The sequence below is a fragment of the Dermochelys coriacea genome, chromosome 4, assembly GCF_009764565.3.
Source record: "Dermochelys coriacea isolate rDerCor1 chromosome 4, rDerCor1.pri.v4, whole genome shotgun sequence".
NCBI classification, from domain to species: Eukaryota; Metazoa; Chordata; order Testudines; family Dermochelyidae; genus Dermochelys; species Dermochelys coriacea.
The window spans coordinates 91,184,029-91,208,819 of record NC_050071.1 but is presented as its reverse complement, the minus strand read 5'-3'; the positions used below and the strand labels follow the sequence as shown (position 1 = coordinate 91,208,819).

Below are 24,791 nucleotides of genomic sequence, written 5' to 3'. Positions count from 1 at the left end.
TGTTACTTCCACTTCTAGCCCCAGATACAAAGTGGCATTAATAATTTACCCCGGGGGAATTCTGCTCCAAAACATTAAAAAATCTGCATTTTATTTGTAATAATAACACAACATAATCATGCTGATGTCAATTATTTTGGTTATTTATATTACTATACAATGGATGGAGAATGGGAGTGGGGAGCATTGGAGAAAATCCCCAAACCTCCTTTGTCTAATAGTAATGTAGTTATTACTAATAGTCTAATAATAATTAGTCTAATAGTAATTTGACCCTTTATTTCTAGTTATTAGTCAACAAATATATGCAATCATATGTTCAATGTTACATCTTAGGCAACTGAAGAGCAAGTGAGGGCTGAGGAATCAAAGTCACAACTTAAATTGGCTACTGACCATCTCTAGAAAAGTCAGTAGCAAACAGTTCATGGAGCATATTTTGATAGGAAATGTTTTCAGTCCAAAAATTTAGTCTAATCACTAAAGTATCATAAGCATTTATAAGCCATACTGTCCTTTAAAATAAGACTCCTTTACCCCATTCTGGCAATGTAAAGGAGCCTTAAAACTTACACCTGTTTTATACCCCTGCAGGATTCACAAAGATAACAGGAACAGTTCACTAAGAACAAGTCACTAAATAGACAGGCTGCTACATTCTGCTCTGCCTGAGAGGACCAAGACTGCCCCACGCCTATCTCCTCAAAAACAACCCAAAGCCCTGCCCCTCCATGCCAAGTGTGTGTAAGAGGGATAGTGTGTCTTTCTCTGTCACACACATGACTGCCCAACCTCCCTCCCCCACCCCAGCAGTGATTTATGTCTCTACTGGCTTCTCTAGGCACTCAAACTGACCTGCCTGTGCTGCTGGGGAGGGGCACATGACCACTCTCAAGGCATCCCTTTCCTTCCCAATCAGAAGTCATTTTTCTTCAGGGAAGTAAAGAAACCTGCGGGGATGTGAATTCTGCACACATGCAGTGACACAGAATTCCCCCAGGAGTAATCATTCTGGAGGTGATTAAACTTGTGGATTCTTGTAGTCAAATCCTTGTCCAGAAGGAAAGGCTCCCATTTCTTAACTTGATGAATGTGGATTATTTTGCCACTGGGTAGTGAAGAGTCTAGCAGGACTTGAGATTTTGCACCACTTGAAGTGAAGAAAGCAGTGGCAGGGCCAGACTCTGTTATTCCTTCAAAGCAGTTCCCCTTTTCTGATCAGTGTTGTTTTGGTTTTGCTTGAGTTGAGTTTGTCATCTTTCTTTTATTCAGGAGCATGTGTAAGCATCCTTCTGGTAGCATTGGTTGCGTCTGAGGAAAATGACAATGTAGAGCTGGATTTAATCTGGGTGGTGTTAGCAGTGGAGTCTATAGCATCTCGCTAGACATTGATGTGATCTCACATACATATTGGAGGAGAGAAGGAGGGCAGCTTCTAAGAAGACTTTTTTTAGGCAAGATGATTATGGAAGAGAAACAGTTGCTGATTGTTACACTACATGCCATTAAAGAGGAGTGATGATGATTATTGACCCCTATGAGTCAGAGTCATGGACAAGGACCCCATTTTGCTAGGTGCTGTACAAACACAGTACAAAAAGACAGTCCTTGGCCCAAGGAGCTTACAGTCTAAATACAAGACGAGACAACATATGGATGTAGACAGATGGAGTACAAAGAGACAATGAGACAATATTGGTCATAAGCGGTGGTTACAGCACACAAGCACCCTGTTGTCAAGGGTTGTTGGGGTTTTTTTTTTTGTTTTTTGTTTTTTTTTTGTAGGCAAGGGAGAGTTCTGAGGAGGGATTTGAAGGAAGATAATGGGGTAGCTTTGTGAATGTTTATGGTGATCTCTTCCTAAGCACGATGGGGAGTTATGCGAGAAAACACAAAGGTGCTTATTTGAAAACTTAACAAATGAGTTATGGAGGCCAGCTGGCATCATGGGCCAATTGGAGGTGAGCATTGATAGCAAATGCAAGACAGACAGGGTGAGGATTGACTGTGAAGGGGCTTGAAAGTAGAAATGAGCTGTTTGTTTGATATGCTAGAGGAGGGGAAGCTAGGGGTGGGATGTAAAGAGGAAGAACGTTGTCGACATTGCGGTGCTGCATTGTCTCCTTTAGCTATGTTGGATTAACCACACTTTATAGTGAACTACATCAAAAATTACAGAGAGGTCAAGTAGAATGAATATCCTATCTTTACTCTGCTGTCTACACTGGCTTCCCATTGAATAGTGAGTCAGGTTCCAGGAACTCAAACTTCAAGGCATATATAATGGCTGGTTCACAGCTCCTCTCCTCAGGCACAATAGTTAGTTTTTCAAATTCTCTCTAAATGCAGGAATTTGTTTTTAGGTGTTTCACAAAGTATCTGATGGGATATTTTATTCTTTAAGGGGAACTCACATCTTGCAGTACCATGAAGATATCCAGCATTTGATTGATCTCTATAAACATCATATAATATCAAGGTGCACTGCATAAATGTGGTAGCAGAGTGCAGGCTGAATTTTGGAGTGAAGGCAGTGGCTGGGACTATAACGAAGATTACCTTCAGCTTGGCATTAGGCACTAACTTAAACTCTTGCTGAGGTCCAAAAGCAACATCCTGTTTGATATGAGACGTCTGGTTGGACCAGTTCAAAGACTCTGAGCTATTTGAAAGAATATCTATCTATTCCAGGATCATTTGAATTCTGGTTCAAAACCCATAACAAGCACTGGAAGTAAAAATAATGTTTTTGTTTTAATACACTACTCAATTGTCTAGTGGCATCACGAACAAAAGCAATATGCTGTTCTCATTGAACATTGAACAATAAAAGCTATTGGTATTGGCGTGGTTTTAAAATAAATAAATTAATGAGAAGCAAACTTGTTTGCAGCAGTAAGATGTTTAATAGTAAAGAATGGCTATATATATATATATGTGTGTGTGTAATATATAATATAAAGGTTTTTATCATAATTCTTCTTCCACTCACCTAAATGCTCCCTCTCACTTTTGTCTGTCTTCACGGTAATGTGAGTTGAACCATTAAAAGTTGTTTCTAAGGGGTGTATCTCTGATTTCTCTGGTCACTGGGAAACTAAAGTCCTTTCCTTGGTCAGGAGAATTAGACAGAAAATAAAATGTCTGTTCTTTGAGTAGGTATCCGTGTGGATCCTTATCTAAGTGTGCAAGTACCTCATGTGCGCAACATTGGAATTTTTGAAAAGGGGTGTACCTTGAGCCAGGCCTGCACTGTGTATGCCCTCATGCCCCATCATCCGAAAGCATAAAGGACAGAGTGGCTGAAACCCTCCCTCAGTTTCATGTACCACCTGTGGCAGCAAGATGGAACAAACAGTGACCACCCACTAACCCTTAACAGAATTCTCTCTTTCAGTTAGCTAGTGTTAATTACCAACAACTTCCCTTTTTAAATTTTATTTTATTTCCCCCTCAAAAAAGTTTGGTTTTTTTTTAAAATCTGTTTTTGCCTTATTCTTTCCACCAGTGCTTCAAACCTAAAATGGAGATTCAAAGCCCATGGAATTCAAACTATGCCATCACAGGCCAGGATCACAGGCTGCCATCTTGAACAAACTCTGTCTGCTTACATGTTGCCTCTAGCTGCCGCTGTTTTTGTCTTGGTGACAGCTGGGTGTCACACCACTGCTCGGTGTGCCGTTCTTTTTGGACCAGGAGAAGCAAATCCAGGGGTACTCGGTTGAAGTTGTACCTTTTCGAACAATCAATAAAACAAACATAATTCCTTAAAGGGAATTGATGTCATACAAAAACATTGATCGCTTTTTAGATACAAGGAATTTGGTCCCAAAAGGATGTGAATAAACATATAAACCTTCTAGAATTATGAGCAATCAAACTTGCATAGCATTCCTACCTGTTCCAAAGAATTTCACCATGCAGGTTTTCAGACTATGTAATACACTACAGGTGTGTTTAAAAATCAAGGAGTTGCCTATTGATTACTCCTTTGCCGGTGGCAATCAAGTTATGAATGTGGTACTGACAAAATGGGATAACCCTTAGCTGCTCTGCATCTTCCAGGTGTCAGCAACTATCTAGCAGACTTCCTAAATAGACAATCTGTTACCAACCACCTGTGGTCTCTGAAGAGCTCCACCATCATTTCAATATTTCACCAGTGTGGGAAATCCCATTATATACCTGTTTGCCACAAAAGAGAACAAGCACTGTCTAGGCTTGTCCAAGGGAAGCATAAGTCCAGGATCCTTCTTTGTACCATGGCATCAAGGTCTTGTATGGATTTCTGCTGTTTGCCCTGATACTTGGCCGGTATGGCAAATCGGAGAGGATGCAGCCATGCTGATCCTGATAGCTCCATATTGGTTAACATAATTCTGGTTACCAGATCTCCTTAGGATCTCTATTTAGCTTCTAATAGCATCTCCAGACTAGTATCTCAGACCCAAGAACAGATACTTCACCCAGAACCAAAATTGTTGCGTCTGACAGACTGGATGTTAGCTGGTTGAATGCTACTGACAGTTTGCTACAAGTTCAAGAAATCCTACTGAAAAGCAGGAAGCTCTCCATGAGGAAAACTTATTTCTCTAAATAGAAAAGATTTTCAGTTTGGGCAGCTAAGTGCAACCTTGACACATTGAAGATCTCTATATCTATAATCCTTGATTATATTCTGCATTTAATTCCATTAAGGTATACCTTGCAGTGAATTTGGCGTGCCTACCCCACACATAGCTGATTCAAACATAGTCAGTTTTCTCTCCATTGTATCCAGATTTTTAAAGGGGTTACTTTATTTTCCTTACAAACTCATGGAAGCCCCTCTTTGAGCCCCTCTCAATTCTTTACACCACTTTATACTCAAGATGGCCTCTTTGGTTGTTATTACATCAGCTAGAAGGCTCAGCAAACTAACAAGCTGTCATCACTAACCCTCACACAATGTTCCACAGAGATAAGGTGGGGGTGAGAACTCATTCCATATTTGACACAATTTTAGGAATAATCTATTAATCTCTCTTTCTTTCCAAAATCTTATTCTTCTCCATGGAAAAAAAACTCCTCCACCACCTTGGAAGTTTCAAGGGCCTTGTTATGTTCTGATAGATAAGCTCTTTAGACAGACATTCTGCTGCCATAAGTAGCATTTCAAAGGGGCAGGCCATTTTTTCCCAAGAGAATACCTAAATGGATTACCCAGTGTATTTCAATCAGGTGTTTGTAGGAAGAGGTGTACCAGCAATCAAAGATCACAGGCTGCCTCTTCTGCATGCTTTAGAAATATTCCCCATATCTGAGATCAGCAAGACTAGGTGGAGTAATCCCCTTTTGTTAAATCCTATGCCCTTGACCTGGCTGTAAGATCAGATGCCAAATGTGATAGGGGTATATTTATGATCGCTGTTTAGTAGTAGTTAGGAATCTTCAATCCCAGCTTTCAAATGGGGCACTGTTTATTAGTTTCAAGATACATACTTAGAGAATGGTTACTTACCTTTTATAATGGCTACTGTTCTCTGAGATCTTTTCATTCATATGGATCTAATGAGTCATCCTCCATCCCCACTTTTTCAGCACCCCCTGTACCTGGGATTCTGAATTAGTGAGGGAACTGAGGGACAGTTAAGGCAGCTCTGCCATTATGCTCTTGGTAGGTGGGGGCACAAGGACATGCATAGTGCAGACATGGCTCAATGGGCAGCACTGCTCAAAGATTCTGATGAGGCGCTTGCACACATAGAGGGGATCCACATAGATGACAACCTCTTGAAGAACCACAGTTACTATCAAGAAAATAACTGCTGTTCTCAGTATTTTTTCATAGAATATCAAGGTTGGAAGGGACCTCAGGAGGTCATCTAGTCCAACCCCCTGCTCAAAGCAGGACCAATCCTCAATTTTGCCCCGGAACCCTAAATGGCCCCCTCAAGGATTGAACTCACAACCCTGGGTTTAGCAGGCCAATGCTCAAACCACTCAGCTATCCCTCCCACCTTAACCAGTTCATAAATGTGCTTCAACATTATTTTGTAATCAGAATTACTTTTTTAAACCTGTTTTTCAGCTGAGAGAAAATGACTGCAATCAAGCATGCCTTACAGAGGGATATTTTCACTCCAAATGATGAACGTTTATTGAGCATTGTGAATGTGTGCAAAGCAGGCAAAAAGAAGAGAAACTGCTTTTTGTGTGCCACAGGTATGCATGTTGATTGAGAGAGATAGCAAAGTATTTCTTTTCATTGTCTGAGTATTTTTCACTTTAAGTGTAGTAAAATGAATAGTTATATTTAATTTCTGTAAGTGGCAACTGCTTTTCATGTCTCAGCCTGTTCCTTTCCTGTATAGAGAACATGTACTTCCATTTATTATAAATGGATGGAATCAGTTAGGGTTTAGAGTGAAAATAAATTAGTCATGTTTTCATAACAAAAAAAGCTTTAGTATTAAAGCCCTGCTGGACCCTGCTCCAGGCATGTCCTTAGAAGGAGGGCTTGTCAAGTAAACAGTGACCTGAGGGTTTAGGATTTAATTCCCTAAATCCCTAGTTTAGAGGCAGGTAAGAATAGCATTACTGGCTGGGAATGATTTAAGTTCAGCATAGCTGTTTAGGCTCAACACCTTAAATAATGCTGGTTACTTTCAAAGGGAAGGGAGAGGGGCTGGGGTGTACTGATTAGAAGCTGGGGCAGGGAGCTCCGAGGAAATGTGAGTGCGATCTTTTTGTCCTTTGTATCTGAGTTTAGTTGCAGGCCTTCCTAGCAGTAGAGACTTTTGGCAAATTAGGGTCAATTTGGCCTAACCCAAAATCCTTGCAAACAAAAACCAAACCACCCCCATCCCATAATAACCCTAACCAGAGAGGGCAATTTTATATTCAAACCTGATTCTTCAGTGATTTTATTTATTTTTTAACTGTTTCACCCCAATCCTGCGATAATGTAACTGTGGATATTGATTGGACTACCTATGTTGTAAGCTCTTTAGGGTAGGGACTATCTTTTTGGTCTGTGTTTGTAGAGCACATAGTGCAATGAGGTCCTGGTCCATAACTGGAGCTCATAGGTGCTATGATAATACAAATGAATAATAACAATAATATATTCTGTCAAGCCCATATTTGTGGAGGGTTTAATTTTGGTTGTGTCAGTCCTTGGTTCTGTTTTACATTATAGATGCAGCTTTGCTCTTTAAACTCATCACTTTATTGTAGGGCTACTATAAGAAAACAAATGCCTACATAGCACTGTAGCTGATTTTAGAAGTTATGCCGTGATACGTATCTGTGTCTGAGATAAAAAATGAAACCTGTGTCTGGAGGGATCCCTTTACAACACATAGAAACTTTAAGCTAACTGTCTGAAGGGGAAAATCTGTTCAGAATCATAGATTCAAATGTAGATGAGAAGTTGACATTACTACTGGTTAAAATAGCCCCTACTCTTTGCTGAAAGTAATTCTGTACTTAACAGTGACAACAGAACGTCCAGTGCAAGTAAATGTGGTCAAGGTGAAGAAATCTGATAAGGGTGATTTCTACAAAAGACAGACAGCATGGGCACTTCGAGATCTTGCTGTTGTTGATGCCAAAGATGCTGTTAAAGTATGTATTTATTCATACTTGTGTGACCTGTGTTTAGAATGTGTCTCCCTAACTATATAGAGACTTTAAAAGTTTTTCATTCAGAGCTCTGTCAAGTCCAAGTTAACCTCTTAACTGTGAGCTACACGAAGTTTAGATTCTAACATCGCATGAGGGTTGGGAGCTGGGACAGCAGCCATCTGTCTATTTTGCCTGTGCCCTAATCTGCCTTGCCCAAGGGTGTATCTGAACTCCAGTGAGGAGGAGGTAAACCTGAGGAGCCAGCAGAGCCATGTGATAGTATTCTCAATATCTATTCTACATAGTCCGTCAGAGGTATCTCAGATAGATAGAGCTTGGCTTGTGTGCAAGAACTTGAGAGAATACTACTTGTTTTCCCCAATTTGAGTGCCGTATAAAATCTTTACTCCTCCAAATTCAGGTCCCCTTGAAATGGACTACCTTTGTAGAATGAAAGCATTACTGCTGATTTATAATTCATGCTAGATTTTAAGTAATGCTTGTACCAGAAGGCGCTTTGAAACCATGGTGATGAGCAATATATAAGAACCTAGACAGAGCTGTCTGAAAAAAATGTACATGGTAATAAGATACATTTTTATAAATCATCCCCAAGAAATGAGAACATTGACCCATCTGTTGAAAAGTATATGGCCCTGAAGTATTTTGCCTCTTCATAAATCCTAGATTATGCATGCCCACAACAGTAACTTGGTTTGGGCTCTGAAAATCATCTCTGTTCTGTAGAAGGTAACTTTTCCTTCTTTCTGTTAAGTATTTCATACCTCAGAACTTGGTGTGTAACTGGAGATGGGAGTGGTGGGGCCAAAACACAGGGCAGGTCTACATTGGAGCACTACATCGGCATAGCTGCAACGCCATAGTGCATCTGGTAAAGGTGCATCTGGTGAAGATGCGCTGTGCTGATGGGAGAGCACTCTTCCGTTGGCATAATTACTCCACCTCTGCAAGAGGCGGAAGCTATGTTGATGGGAGAATGCCTCCTGCCAATGTAGTGCCGGTGTGGACAGCGCTTAAGTCAATGTAACTTCCGTCGCTCAGGGAGTTATCTTTTTTCACATCCCTGAGCAACATAACTTACATCGAGTGAAGTGGTAGTATAGACCAGCCCACATGTTACTCATTCTTTCTTTCCTTTAATGTTCTGCCTATTGGCATTATATATGAATAATCAAAAAAGTTATTTAGATTTACTGGCTTGTAGAAGTTTTCCATCAAGAGTAGGAAGAATACACTTAACTTTATTACTCCTGTAATATATGTTTAACACACATGTTGGTTGTAACTTTTAAGAAGAGTACAATTAAAAAGAAAATATACGTTTAATTTAGGGAAATAACTTCCTTTATGGGTCAGGGTTCCTCTAAAAGTATTGTTTCTATCAAGACTTTTCTTTCAGAGCAAGTGACTTTACTTAGTGGAAGCTAATATGTCTCTGAAGTGTCTGTGTGTTCTCTATGTATGCCTACTTTTAAGTTATTTATAAATAGCTTATAAAAACTATGGTTGCAAAGTTAAGCACTCAAAAGTTAACAAAATCCAGAATTAACATTGCCTGTGCATCTTCAATTTAATTCGGCTCCCTTGTGGGAATGCATTATTACAATAGTTTTAATTACAGGATCACACGCTATTTTTTTCACAGGACTCTTGCCTTTCACATCGCACATCATATATAAGGCACACCACCCATAAAATTGTGTGTGCGTGCACACTTTTTATAATGTATCATTAATCATCACACTTAGCAGCTGATACTGACGAGGCAACTGAGATTCTTTTATAGTACTTTGTGGGAAATAGTCCTAATGAAGATTTCATTTCCCATCATGTTCAGTTTCATGTGCCAATTGCTTGTAGGAGAAACATTAGCAGCAATACAAGTGATATGTCACAGTAAATGCTAATCTAATTTGCAAGAATGTATAGCGTTAAGAGGATGTGAAACTTTCACTGGAGGAAAGGTGGGTGTTCTAAAGTGCTTAGACTATGGAGTTTAAATCAGGCTATGTTCAGTACAGTTGATGCTGGATATATAAGTGGTTAATGAAAGGAAGCTTTTAATCAAGTGTAATTAAGGCAGCGTTCTCATTTGGTGGGTGCAACAAGATAAATGTAATAATAAAATTGAAATTGTTTACTTTTTGTAAGTGACTTATTACATCGAAAACTAAAACCCTATCTTGCAATTTTTTATAAATGCAGCTCATTGGTTCTCTATCCACCAGTGCTCAAATCCTACAGTGATGGGAGCAACTACAAAGCTCTAAAATGCAGAAAATGTCCATAGTTCTGCTCAAGATGCAGTAACAGATGCATTCTGATCAACTGTATGCCTTCCTGCTGGTTCCATTGCTGCTTCTGGTGGTCAGAAAGATAAGACAGGACAAGGCCTAGGTCATTTTGGTTGCACCACGTTGGGCAGATAGTACTGGTAAATGAATCTCCAAGATCTGTCACAGGAGTCTTCATATCCTATGAGAATGTCGCCAGATCTAGTTCAAGAAAATGATTTTGTTCTTCATGCAAATCTGTAATCTCTTTACCTCAAGGTTTGAATTATGCTTTTCCTGCCATACAGTCTATTTTGGAATATTTACCTGAAGTCCCTGAGCCTCTCCATGATCAAAGTACACTTGTATGTCTGCTATCTCAGCACACCACCCGCTAGTTGACAGCAGTAAAGCTTCCATTTGTCCCACCATCAGACCACTTTTTTTTTTAAAAACTAGAAACTGTAATTCCACTATTTGGAGAACCAGTTGAGCCTAATGAGTTTTCTCTTGTCTTTTGCAGGAAAATCCTGAATTTGACTTGCATTTTGACAAAGTGTACAAATGGGTTGCCAGCAGCACAGCAGAAAAGAACACTTTCATTTCATGTATCTGGAAACTGAACCAGAGATATCTTAGAAAGAAAATTGACTTCGTAAATGTTAGTGCCCAGCTTTTGGAAGGTAACATTCAATAATGGTGTTTATTTTAAAACAAACAAAACTTACCATTTTATACCATCGTGGTAAAAGATATTCACTAAAGTGTATAAAAAGCAAATGCAAGGTCTGGTTTTGGAATACTAACTAATTCGATTAATTGATTTAAATACTAGGAACTATATTCAAATTTACTACACTATTGGTAAAGGTAGCTTCAAATGAACAAGTATGTATTGTGGGGAAAGCAGGTTCACTATTCTAACAAATAGAACAAGACATTTTCTACAAATTAAACAGTCTGTATGCTGGAGACACAGAATAATTTGTGAAATATTCACTAACTCCCTAAAACAATAAAGATAATGTATAAGGTTTTATATAGTAAGTCTAAGAGGAGGAGAACTTTGTGCAGTTGTATAAATCTTACTATGTTATACAAATGTGTGTATAAACTTCGTTTTTTGCATTTGTTTAGGATTATTCCAGGGTAATCGAATACTCTGTTATATAAATCTTGGAATGCCTTTGTAGGATTTAATTGCATGTAGTGACTAATCAATTTTATTTGAGCACTCTTTGATGCATCAGACTAACAGGGTAAACTTATTCTGTATCATCATAATATGAGTAAAACTGTAAAAGCCTAAAACATTTAGATGGCTAGAATCTGGTGTAAATTGCAGTGAAATGATGACACTTCATAGATTGATTTAATCAGAAATGGCAAAAGTCATGCTCGTATTAAACAATTAAAATGACTTGTGTAGATACGCTTGAGTTCAAGTAATTAGACTCAAGTGGTATTTACAGGTGGAAAAACTCCTTGGGAACCTACTTTTTTAATGTTGAACTCGAATTTTTCAAAACTTGTGATATTGTAACATTCAACCTTGTTTCCATTTAAAAAAACACACACACAGTGTTCGTACTCTGCCCAGCTAATAATCTTTGCTTCCTTTCCTCTGCTTTTTTCACACCTTTTTATTCTCCAGAACTACCTAAAGTTGCAGAAGGTGCGTAACACCTTTTTCCTTTATTCTTTTGTGTAATGATTTTTTTGGTAATTAAGTTGCTTTTGTTCTCTTGAAATAATTCATTGAATATCTTTTCAAATTGCTAGAGAAAGCAAGTTCCAGGTGTGTGATAGAAGGTGTAGGGGACTATATTAATGTCTTGTATGCTTTTTTAATCACTCTCTTCAAACTGTTTCCATAAGCTTACTACTGTGGCAGCAAAAGAACACTGAAACCTGTGGCAGATTTCTGCTAATATTTGTTTGGATTATTTTTATCAATGTCTTTAGGTGTAATCCTCATTTCCTTCATTGTTTCCTGTTCCTGTGGGAAATTTCTGTTGAGCATCAATTTCACTCTTACTCAGTGAATTCAGTTTCTATTTGTAGAACAGTTTTTTCTTCTGTGAATTACTCTTAGCATATTTTAGAGGCAGAGGGAAGGATTTACAAAAATGAGTGCCTAAGGTTTGGCTCCTAAATACTAAATAAATGGCTTGATTTTTGGGTGGTGGAAGGGCGGTGCTAAGAAATCGGCATCTTTGACTAACTTCAGTGGAATTTGTTGGGTACTTAATAACCTGGTAAATCAGGCCACTTATTTAGGTGTTTAACTTCAGGCATTTTTTAAAAGAAAACCTTGCTCATAAAGTATTCTCAAGCTCAGGATTAATGCAGCGCTAATTAATCTGCATATCAAGTTAGAATTTGGGTGTCATAATTTTTCTATCGGCATTTCTACAAATTTCCAATCATTATTGCTACCAAGAGTGACAAATGTTAGCACTTTCAATTTAAAGTAATTGCCAATAAACAGCACTGCCAATCACATGCATTCAAAAATCATTACTCGGGCACCAAAACCATGAGATTTGCTTAAAAATCATGAAATTCGTGAAAATATTTGGAAGCATCTGTGCATTTTCTCCCTGCTCATTCAAAAAGATCAGCTGACTAGGGCTCATTTGGTTTTGTGTTAGCGGCTACCATTTTGGAATTAGTAAGCTGCTTTGGTGGGCTCCACTGGATTTAACTCAGTGAGCTGTGAGATGTATTGCGGACAATTGTTTACATCTACCTGTGAGCTGAACCTTGGCACCTAATGGCTGGAAAGGCCAGTGTGAGAGGTTTGAGACCTATTATTCAGGATTGTGAAAGTAGGATGTGGCCCTGCCAAAGAAACAATCTCTTGACATTAACTATCTTGCCAATTGCTACCCTTTATCTAACTTTTCATCGTGGGTAATAGAGTGAGTCCCATTGCTTCTTGAACTCATAAGTGGCCTCCAATTCTACTAATTTGTTTTAGTATAAAGGTGGAGATATCATCTGTAGTTCGTGATCTTCTCCTAGCAGTCTATATAGGTAATATCCTGACTGCGTCTGCTAACTGTATGAGCAGTCTTCGGTAGTAGTGACCATGAGGCTTTCTTGACTTGCTTGTGGAATTGGGTAGGAATGAATTGGGAATGTCTTCAAACTTTCTTTGGTGCGAAGGTTTAACTTTGGCTGTTATCCCTAAAACCCTACAAAAGATTTTGAAGTAAATATAGGGCTTTGCCCTCATGCATGCTTGTTTGTTTTTGTATTGTATTGTATTGTGTGTGTTTCCTTTCCTCTATTTGATGTGGCCTTATCTTTTAGTCAAATCTAATTATTTTTGTTTAAAGGAGGTTGAATTATCTATCTCCATTTAAAATGGTAGCACTTTTTTCTGTATTTTTTTTATTACAAAAATGAATTCATTGTGGCTTTCCCCCCCCGCTTCCCCTCAAAAGAATCTGTTCCAAGTGGAGAAAATCAGAGTGTAACAGGAGGAGATGAAGAAGCTGTGGATGAGTATCAAGAGTTAAATGCAAGAGAGGAACAGGACATTGAAATAATGATGGAAGGCTGTGAATATGCCATTTCTAATGCTGAAGCCTTTGCAGAAAAGTTATCCAGAGAGCTGCAGGTGTTAGATGGGGTAAGAATTTCTTGTGTGTTTTTTTTTTTAAAGTGTTATAATGAATTAGCACACCTTGTTTAGTGCATTTTTGCCCACGACAATATAATTTAACTAGTAGCTGAAAGCTTGAGCTATTGCACAGGTGTAATTCATAAAAATGTGGTGGTGGTGGTGGTGGTGGTTTTTTTTTTTTTTTAAATAGGCCAAAAATAGCTGAGAACTTAAATTGTATGGTATGAGACCACGAATCCCAGTGGTAATTGAACCTGTTCATATTCTAAACAAAAAGAGCTCTCAACATTGCTTGTAGCTGCTTCCATCTCCTCATGTTGATTCAACAGACATTCTTGGCTTCAGAGTGACACACAGAGACACAATCCTGGAATCTTAATATATAGACTTCTGCTTTGCGCATTTATTACGTTTTATATTTGTCTGAACACGTACAGTGCATTTTAAAGTAGAGGCTAAAGAAAGAGTATCTTGCATATTACAGTTAACTAGATACATATATTGCTATCTTTATGCAGAAAAATTGCATGTTCACTTGTACCTAAAGTAAAGAACTTTAAAGCCATTTCCAGGCCTTCTAAAATGAGCCGAATGGACATCAGATGAAGAATAGAGAAGGAAAAGGAAGGCATTCTAGAAGAGGTTTTCTTCTCCCAAAAAACAAATGAAGGAAAATTGTGATCCATAAATATATGTTTAGTAAACCAACTATAAAATATGTAAATAGACTAATAAAAAGATAAGCAAATTATGATAAGAGACTACTCTATAAAATGAGAACACTATAAAATAAATTGATACAATAACAGAGGTGTTAACTTTTAAAAGAATATTCCGCTCACCTTAGGAAAGGGTGACAAGCAGTGTCAACTAGGAGATTTGGATTAATGCCACAGTATTGCAGAATTGGACTGACTGATTTTTAGACAGTAACTTATTTAAAAACAAACAAACAAACTGCCAGTGCTTTGTCACATAGTGAACTTAATGAAAGTGGGGCTGACTCGGTGATTCCAAAATGCAGAACAGACAGCTTTTAACTATCTAAACTATATTTTTGCCTTAAGCTTGAAAGTTGTTTTTTCCTGGATGGGGTTGATTTATGTAGAAACATGGTTGTATTACCAATTAAACAGTTTCCCTAACTCCAGCTTTCTGTAGGGCAAAACCATAAAATATTAATCACAGGGACCAAAGTGTTAAAACTATTCTATGACTATAGCCTTTGCATGCAGACTAATATTAGAATACTGTGAAAACTAGAACAAAACTTTATTCTTACTGATTTTTCATAAGAGGATTCCAAACTCTGCCATGGCCTAAGGCACCTACTCTGTGGTCAGTAATACTTAAAATCTTAATATTTTAACATAATTCAAAGAGCCAGAACAACCTAACATTTTGGGAGGTACAGTATTTGATAGTCATGAGGGTATCATTTAAAAAAAAATGTATAAAATTGTTGTTCACAAACTATTTGCTCTGCAGGCAAACATCCAGTCAATCATGGCCTCTGAGAAACAAGTGAACATCCTGATGACGCTGCTGGATGAGGCTCTGAAGGAAGTGGATCAAATTGAGCTGAAGCTGAGCAGTTATGAGGAAATGCTACAGAGTGTAAAAGAGCAAATGGATCAGATCTCAGAAAGCAACCACCTAATTCATCTCAGCAACACGAATAATGTGAAGCTGCTGTCGGAGATAGAATTCATAGTTGTAAGCATGTTAATTATGGCCTGAAATCTGAGACCTTTTGTATTGGGAAGTAACTATTTATTTTTAGAAGTGTCTTATAATAGCTGTCGTCTTCTAATAGAATAGCATGAAACTAAACTCTGAGCCAGTGCTTTCTTATATACTGTACTTGTATGTTATCTTTTAGAATCATATGGATTTGGCAAAAGGTCACATAAAGGCCCTCCAGGAGGGAGATCTGGCATCTTCTCGAGGCATTGAAGCCTGCACTAATGCAGCTGATGCCCTTTTGCAGTGTATGAATGTAGCTCTTCGACCAGGTAACGCTTTTATTAAATAAAATTGTTACAGTAGTACCTCTCCTTTCAGGTTTTTAGATAGTTTTTCCACACATAGGGAATCTAGCTCTGTAGCTTCTTCCACTCCTAACAAAAAAAAGTAAGTCTTAAAATATTTTCTGTTGTGATTTTTTTAGGACATGATATGCTTTATGCAGTCAAACAGCAACAGCAGCAGTTCAGTGACCTACGTGAACAATTTGCACGGAGACTTGCCAGTCATCTGAACAATGTGTTCGTTCAGCAGGTAACTTACTTCGCTTCTTTAATCTGGATGTTTGCAGCTAGATGGCCTTTTTGAAAACTTTGAAAACAAACCATCATAAAGTTTGATGTGATTAACTGAAATCCAAGCACATTTTCTGATCCACATAATAACTTACCTGACTTCGACACATTTATTTACAATAGTCTAATAAGTGTGTATAATATTAAATTCAAGTAGAGATTTCTAATGGTTTCTAACAACTAGACCCCACAGTAGTAACCATCTATACGTCTTTGCACAAAATGATCTATATTAAATTTGACATGTACCTTAAGGTTCAGTTTTGTCATATAACCATAGTCATTTATTTTAGCCTTAAAGTTCGATAACTAAAACAACAAAGAGCAATAGTCAGTGAGAGCCAGACTGAGTACTAAAAGGTGGACCTTTCCCTACCACAGAAGGGCCCATCTCCACTACAGATATAATTGCATCAAGGAAACTGTATTATGATTATTTGCAAATCTATGGTTATGCCACTGTTCCAGTTCTTCATGTAGCTTGGTGACAAAACATGGCTGAATTTCAGTCTATGCAACAAATTGGAATTATGATATAAGCGTGGATTTGGATATAAGGTAAATAAGCTGCCTGATATGATGATATTTGTAGTAGGGATGACTCCTACACAATTTAGTAGGACTTTGATCTAGATATTTCTTGTAGTGGAGCAAGTGGCATACTCCCAGTTCTGTAGTTGAATTGTTCTAAAATCATAAGTGAAGTAACTTTTTAAAATCTTACAATATGGGTGGAGGAGGCTTGAACTGAGGACTTTTAGAGGGTGTTGGATTAAAGTGTTTACAGGCTGGTTCAAAGCAGAAGAGACTAAAAAACTCTTGCTTCTGCAATTCTGCAGGGGTTTTTTTGTATGGACCTTGCAGCAAGTAGAATTGTCTTGATGTGGTTTTGATCGTTGTTTTAAATAATTTAAAATTCATATTGTGCTGAATTTGTTTCCTGTGTGGGGTTGTGGGGTTTTCTAGCACCTTTCAATTTTCAATTCTTTTTTTTTTTTAATTATTCCTGTATTTTATCTCCAATTAGTTTGCTCAGACCCTTCTTCAGCTCTATAACAGGTCCTACTATCTTTCGGTTTCTGTGAGTACATGAGGTTTGATTCAAGCTTCTTTAATTTTATTTTGTTTCTAAAAGCTTGCTAAATCTAACTAGTAGTTGCAGCTTTGGCTTCATAAATAGGAAACTTGCCTTTACTGATTGCAGGGTATAAGGGCTCCCCCTCCAATATTTGTATCAGCACTCAAGATTTGTGTGTCTGTTAGTGGACAGACAACATTCACATGGCCTCTGAAGCATAACTAAGATAGTGAGGTGACAAATTGCATGAAGAAAACTATTATTATATTTGCCACAAAATGAAAATGTTTGTGCATAACCAATACAAACAGCACCAAACAGAAAAAGCTGGCTAAGATGCTAACTAGCAGTTTTTCTAGGTATTGCAGAAAATGGAAGAGTTTTTCCAAATAGAGTAATGCAGGATAATCCCATGTGCACGTGACATTGCATTTGGCAGTGCAGGTCCTCCCCGTAATGGCAAGTATTTCTCTACTCTGTAAAATAATAACTTGCTGGATCTGCTTAAAATTGTCATTGTTAGCTTCTGCTCTTTCTAATTTTTGTATCCTCCCTTACATTTAAAAAAACTCCCAAATCTGTGGCATCCCACTTCTTCATCTATCAGTGTGTCTAAATGAACAGGTAGAGACAATGGTGTTCAAGTCCTATGTAAATGGTTGTTCTTAGAGAAGCTGGAATGTTGGATTTGCTGGACAGTGCTGTAAGAGGATGGTTGTGCATTTTAAGGGCAGATTTATTGAGAACTTGCTTTTCTAATTTTATGCTCCTGATAGTGCTTTTTTATAAAAGTTTAGAGAGAGTTAGCTCTTCTTACTACAACATAATATATTGGTTGCATTCATCTGATATATCACTTAGCTAAACCATACTGTTGTTGTTTTTATACTGGAGGAAACTTTAGAGGGAGGACATATAAATAAACAGTAAACTTGCTTAGCCAGTCATATTCTGTGTTACCTTTGCAAAGATTTCTAATATTTGTGCCTGGATAAGTGCTGACACAAGTCCAGTTTCTTCTTTTGCTTAATCCTTCAGTGAACACATTGTGAGGGTGCAAACTCAAAACCCATTCAGCAGAACTGAGTGATTTCACTACAGGTTCAAGTAGGAAAAGCTGATGGACTGGGAAGGAATATGCCTTTGTTTAAATTCTCATCTTCAAATGTAGCAGCAACAACAACAAATTATACTTTAAATATAGCATGTTGGACAGTGGCCCGTCTGTTGTGTCAAAGGTATTGGCTTATAAGATGGCATACTGTTTTACTGGGCCGTTGGATGAATTCAGTGCAGAGGTTGCCCATTTGAAATGTATATGAAAAATGTCTCTAACTGGCACATTTTCTCTTGTCTTTAACATCTTGTTGAGAGTTGCACTTTTTGTTTAGAATTACTTGCGTGATTTATTTGAATTCCTCATGTAAGCACTTTTCTTCTTTCATTAAGAAGCAGTCCTAAACCAGAAAAGGCAAGTGTGAAAACATGAAGCAGTTCAGTCTTCTGCTCATACATACAATCAATTTATATTGTCAACTGGATTTATTTAGACATGATAAAGAGAGAATAAATTCCAATGGATTTATCCAAGCTTAGATATCTTAACCTTGAACTATAATGCAGCTTGTTTCATTTTAAAAACAGAGTTTTGGGTACCAGTGCATTCACATATTTTTATTTTAAAAGATTAATACAAGAAATTCTAGAAATCTGTTGACATTTTAAACAGAAAAATGCAACTCCAGATTAGAGCTCATTGCATTTGCCAAAAAAAAAAGTCTGCAGTTACTATTGCTAACATTCAGCAGTTGATATAGTTAAACATTTACTTGTCTGTGTTCTAATCTTATCTAGTTTTCTAAATTTGTATTTTATTAAATAAAATACATCTGTAACTTTAGGATGTTATCAGGTTCTATTAGTAAGGAAAACATAAATCAGCTGGGCTTTCTTCTTTTGGAACAGTGGACAGCAAACTTGATAAAAGCTTTCAGTGCAACTTGATGACAAAAAAAACTGTCATTTTGTGCTGCGTATGTATCTAGTGGCAGTCCACTGAACCAGAGGTGGTACTCCTTCTTTTTATGTGGCATTTTTGGAGGAAAAACACCTATTAGTTCTGGGCCCCTAGATACTAGAATTTAAACAAACTGGATGTCATTTGGAATAGAGCAACAGAAAAAATTAAGATGGAGGGATTGACTTGGAAGGAGAAATAAGGAGAACAAAGTTAACTTTGATAGACCATGGCTAAAGGGTGAACATGATCAACTGTAACTATGTGAAGAATGCTAATACCAAGCAGAGAGGGAAATTCTTTGAAGTGGTACAAGAGGGACATGAATCGGAATTATGGGATGAAATAAGCAAAGGAAATTTTAGCTGAATATCTGAGAATGTCCTAACAATAACGTCAAGTAAATTGTACAGTAGTCTCGCAAGAGACGTGATGGAAGCCCCAACAGGTGAGTCTGGACTAAACAAAAACAACTGAAATATATATTGTAGGAAACAAGGTTGCATAGTAGGAGGATGAAATAGATGACTAAGAGGTTTTCTGCATTGAATTTCTATGAAAAGCCTACCTTAAAAAGGGTGGGGGGCATCAAAGAAGCAATTAAGAATATTTTGCTATTACTGAACTAATATACAACCTTTTAACAGTGTTAACTCCCTAACAAATGGGAAGATAATTTCTGCTGTTGATATATTACTTACTCTCGTTTGTTAAAGCCCAGCTGATCCCTGGTTTTTTAATTGTTTTGTTTTAAATAAATATGCAACAGTAAAGACAAACAATACTTAATATGACTACAAAGATCACAGTTTATCCTCATTCAGCAGGGGTGACTCAAGTGTGGCCTGTGCCCATCTGTGCATATACCAAGGTGTGGCCTGCCTCCTGCAACTCTCAACGTCACTAGTTTCAAGTTTCAGTTGGGTTTTAGAGGGAAAAAAATAATTTATCTGAATGTTTGAACTTACTCTTTGCTGGGACAAATAAGAAAAGTCATCTCAGTCTAGGAATCATTTTAATGTAATCTGCTACCTCATGCTGTATCCCAAATTGGATGTAGTTTTCTTTATCATTCTTATTCTGAGAAAGGAGGTTGTAGTAGTAATAATAATAATAATAATAATAATAAAAAAATCACAGTTTGACTAGTTTGTCTAAAGCATTTTAAATACGCTGAATTGTTGGGATTGCAATGTTTAGTTAAGGTTATTTTTCAGTTAATGTATATATGGAATGTCCAGGTTTAAGTCTCTTAATTTAAATTAGGAGTCCATGACTGTATCACAGTTGAAAACTACAAAGATTTTGAGTTCTACACACTTCTTTTACGTACATTGGACTTAATTCCCAAGTCTGTCTAAACTGTACTTGGTACAGTGGGAAGGGGCCGTGAGGGAAGATGGCCCTAAGTCATCTTTTTTTGTTTCTGTGTTCTAGGTACCAAACTGGCATCCATGTAACTTAAAGCAGCCTAATGGCTGCTCTAAGCTACACAAACTAAAATAATCTTAGGACCACTTTGCCAAATGGTCACCCCCATCCCACTTCTGACCTGCTCAAGAATGCCCCTCTATCTGGAGCGAGTGGCCGACAGTGGTTTAAGCTGACTTTACACTACTTGAAAATTCTGTTATGTCACAGGAATCACTGGCTGCCTAATCAGGGCAGTTTGTGTGCCCTTTACGCTACCAGAAAAGCACAAGTTATAGATCTGAGGGCCAAGATCTGGCCCATAGATTAGTTGTGAACCAGAAGAAAATTTTCCTCCTACATAGTGCAACATAGCATATAGTGACTTAAAAAAATTTAAAAATGAAATCTGTGTAATCTAACCTTGAATTGAGCTAATAATCATACATTCTACTATGTTTCCAGAGTGATTTGTCATCTCAACTTGTATTAAATCAGTGGTCTTCAACCTTTTTACGCATAAGATCACTTTTTGAATTTAAGTGCAACCCAGGATCTATCCCGCCCCTTCCCTGAAGGCACCCCCTACCCGCTCACTCCATCTCCCCTCCCCGCCCCATTCACTTTCACAGGGCAGGGGTTTGGGAGAGGGTGCGGGTTCTGTGCTGGGGCAGAGTGTTGGGATGCAGGAGGGGGTATGGGTTGCTGGCTCGGGGGGGGGGGGGGTCAAGTTGGGTCAGGGCTCCCGGAAGAGGCCAATGCACCCCTGCCCTCCCCTGCAGGCATCGCCCCCGCAGCTCCTATTGGCCACAGTTCCTCATTCCTGGCCAATGGGAACTATGGGGACAGTACTTGAAGGCAGGAGCAGTATGTAGAGGGAGGCCCCCTCCCCTGGGGCTGGAGGGGTGTGCTGGCGGCTTCTGGAGTGGCCTGGGGCTGGGGCAGGCAGGGAGCCTGCCTTAGTGGTAGCTCCGCTGTGCTGCCGGACTTTTAGCCGGCGATCGTGATCGACTGGGAGAGGCTCCAGGATTGACCAGTCGATCGCAATCGACCGGTTGGTGACCACTGTATTAAACACAGACAAACCCTTACTTTAAAAGAACATTATTAAGGTTGCAAAGACATGCACTCAAAAATTAGAAAATACCAGAATTAAGGTTCTCTGTACCACCTTAATTCAGCCCCCTGGTTCATGTGCATTAAGATACAGTTTTAATTACATGATTCCATACTATTTTTTTTTTCCACAGGCCCTCTGTCAGTCACTGTACAAGATGGACTATGCTCTAGGGATAAATCAGGGTTTTGTGTTGAAGGAGACAGTTAGTCATCTGTTTCATTTCTTGCAGAAGTTAAAAGGCGTGAAGTGAATGAGGCAGTGGATTGCAGGAAGAGAGGATGATTAAGGCAGTTGAATGCTGCTCTTGGAAACTGAATTCTGTTCCTGCCCCTGCCACAGGTTTCCTGTGTGATCCTGGACAGGCACTTAAACTAGACTTTTCACAGGTGGTTACTGTGTTCCTCGTTTTCTCTGGGTGCTTGACTTGAGACCCTGAGGGTCTGTTTGCAGAAGACTGAGCACTCGCAGCGGCAACTGATGTCAATGGGAACTGTGCTTTGACCATATTAGCTGCTATATAATGCCATATATTCTGAAAAATCACGTCCCAGGTGTCTCAAATTGGGCACCTAAAATTAGTGGAGACTTTGACATTGTTTTCTGTGCCTCAGTTTCCCATTTGTAAAATGGAGATAATATCCCTTCATTCCACAGGAGCCTTGTGAAAATAATATAATGTTGGTGAAACACTCACATATGATAGTGATGAGTGCTGTAGAAAAAGCCTGTGAGGAAACTTAATAATTCTGTCTTCAGAGCAGGTTTTAGTGTTCACTAAATAAAGTCTAGGGTCACAATGAGGAAAAAATACTGACTAGCTACTTGTTAATTGAGCACCATCTATCTTGTGAACTGAATGAGTCAAGAGTCCTATGGAAAAATGTATGTGATCATGTGATTACAGACTGTATCATAATTCACGTGCACAAGGGGGCTGAATTAAGGTGGAACAGGCAAGCTTAATTCTGGCATTTCTTAACTTTGCATGCTTGACTTTGCATCCTTAGTGGTTTTTTTTTTTTTAATGTAGCTTTGTGTATAATTTCCCAGGATTTAAAAAATACTAAACTGAAAAAACAAATTGTCATGTGGCATCATATTGATATCCACCTAAATCCTCAACTGCATTAGAAGCTTTAGATCTACCGCATAGACCTCTGCCATTTGAGTTAAAAGAATAACTAACTGATAGAGGATGACAACCTACTATTGTTATATGGACCAATGCTAGATGGGGATGAGACATTTTGCCATTGGTTTTCACAGATATTTGCTGACAGAAGAGGAATAGTAAGGCTAGAATCTTGAGTTCCATTCCTGGCTCTGGAGGGGAGTGTGGTCTAGTGGACACAAACTATTCTTCCTGTTACCTCTCCCTCCAGGCTTGGACCTCTTCTGCCCCATCCTTTCCAAAGTGTCCCTGTGCCGTCTTTCCCATCCATGGCTTCCTGACCCAGTCACATTATCCTCACCTAGCTAGTCCCAATCTCTTTAACTCAGACTTCTCATCCAAGTCCCAGTTTCCCCAACCCTTCAGCTCCTTGTCCATCAATCCCAGCTCCCCTTCCCTGCTCCTCATCCAGTCTGTCTCTCTCCACATTCTCTGCCTCTGGTCCTCCTTCTCCTCCTCCTGCATTTCATACCCTCATTGGCTTCCAGGCCCTGTTTCCATCACCAGACTCTTCATCCAATCTCAGTGGTTGTCTCGCTCCCACTCCTCTTTGCCTTGCCAGTCCACTTCTCTGCTCGTGCCTTGGCTTTTCATCAAATCTGTTTCCCCAGTTCCCATACCTCATTCCTTCCCCACCTCACTAGTTCTCAGTCCCAGCTTCCTTGCTCAAACAGTTCCTGCCTTCCCATGTAGCTCTTTGTTTCATATTGAGTCTCTCCTCCGTTGCTTGCCTTGTCTAATCCGTTCAGTCTCCTCCCTGCCAGTCTCTCTCCCTTGCCCCCGCTCCTTGTCTCAATCTAATTATCTCACACCCCCAATCTGACTCTTATTCCCTCTGCTTTCAAATCAGATAGCTTCCGCTATGCGGCCTGGGCTTCAGCAGGAGGAGCATTGAGACCACAAGAGGGACAGTTTTTTGCTTTTCAGTTCTGGTCCAGACCCAGTCTGGCCTGCAGCAGCAATTGTAGAGAAAGTCTTGTTACCTCCTGTAGCCCAGGGCTGGAGCTTGCTCAGTTGCTCAATAAGATGGAAATCTTCATTGAATTTAGTATCTAAACTCACTGAAGTCTCTGCTGAGTATGTGCAAATTACAGGTTTTTCAGATGCTTATAACTTGGCCAGATTTGGTCTGATACTCACTGAGATACCAAAAGACAAATCCATGATATAAAGGTCCCCCCCCCCGCTCTCCCACCCTGCCAAATTTCAGGTCCAAGCTCTATAACTAGTTCTAGTGTCCCCACGTTGAAATCACCAGAATTTTTTAACACAAGCAAAATAACGTAGTATTTTTTTCTGAATGGGTAAATGGTTTTTGGTTGAAATTAACAAAAAACAAATCTGTTTTGAGGCAGACACCTGGCATAGAAAATTTCAGCCCCAATGGTTAAAGTATGCCATAGTTATAAGCAACTGAAAATCAGGCCTTCTAATGGGAAATATCTGGCAACTTTAATAGGCAGTGCTACCAGCCCTGAATATGGTATAGTAATGTAATGTCTCTGTATTGTTATTTGTATTCTAACAATCCCCAAAGGTCCCATCTGAAATTGGGTCCCCGATGTAATCCAGCTTTTTTAATCAGTGGATTACAAATCATTTTACAATGGTGGTATCATCACCATTTTACAGATGGGCTAACTGAGGCACAGAGGGGCAGTGACTTGCCAAAGATCACCCAGCAGGCCAGTGGCAGAGTTAGGAATGGAACCCAGGTCTATCAAGTCGTAGTCCAATATCCTAGTCACTAGGCCACCACAGGATATCATTTAAGATATTAACTGCAGATAAATGACAGGTGAAAAGTAATTTTCAGTTTCGCTTTTCTATTTTCTTTTGTTTATCTGACTGTGATAACTTTTAGGCTAATTAGATAGCATTTATAGTGGTATGTTTACACACATTGCTTCTACGCTTATTTTAATGTTTTCTTTTATCAAGGGTCATGACCAAAGTTCCACGCTTGCCCAGCACTCTATTGAGCTGACATTACCCAATCACCATCCCTTTCACAGAGACTTGCTTCGATATGCCAAATTGATGGAGTGGCTAAAAAGTACAGATTATGGAAAATACGAAGGGTTAACAAAGGTATGTGACTCAGATATTGGATGAATTCTCTCTAGTGCTATGTGTTC

The 24,791-nt window shown here is 38.8% G+C and overlaps 1 protein-coding gene across 15 annotated transcripts in view; it reads left to right on the top strand.

Annotated features, from left to right (window-relative positions):
* EXOC1 (exocyst complex component 1) overlaps positions 1 to 24,791 on the top strand; it is a 62,485-nt gene that overhangs the window by 2,734 nt on the left and 34,960 nt on the right. For 5 of the 15 annotated variants that reach the window (XM_038399110.2, XM_038399112.2, XM_043513781.1 and 2 more), the window contains exons 2-11: positions 6,071 to 6,204; positions 7,478 to 7,608; positions 10,426 to 10,585; positions 11,557 to 11,577; positions 13,355 to 13,542; positions 15,025 to 15,252; positions 15,419 to 15,551; positions 15,707 to 15,816; positions 16,885 to 16,938; positions 24,595 to 24,744. In XM_038399110.2, the coding sequence (XP_038255038.1) occupies positions 6,081 to 6,204; positions 7,478 to 7,608; positions 10,426 to 10,585; positions 11,557 to 11,577; positions 13,355 to 13,542; positions 15,025 to 15,252; positions 15,419 to 15,551; positions 15,707 to 15,816; positions 16,885 to 16,938; positions 24,595 to 24,744 (1,299 nt within the window). In that variant the 5' untranslated portion in view covers positions 6,071 to 6,080. The remainder of the gene's footprint in view (positions 1 to 6,070; positions 6,205 to 7,477; positions 7,609 to 10,425; positions 10,586 to 11,556; positions 11,578 to 13,354; positions 13,543 to 15,024; positions 15,253 to 15,418; positions 15,552 to 15,706; positions 15,817 to 16,884; positions 16,939 to 24,594; positions 24,745 to 24,791) is intronic. The other 10 variants (XM_043513783.1, XM_038399111.2, XM_038399115.2 and 7 more) reach the window with 3 other exon arrangements.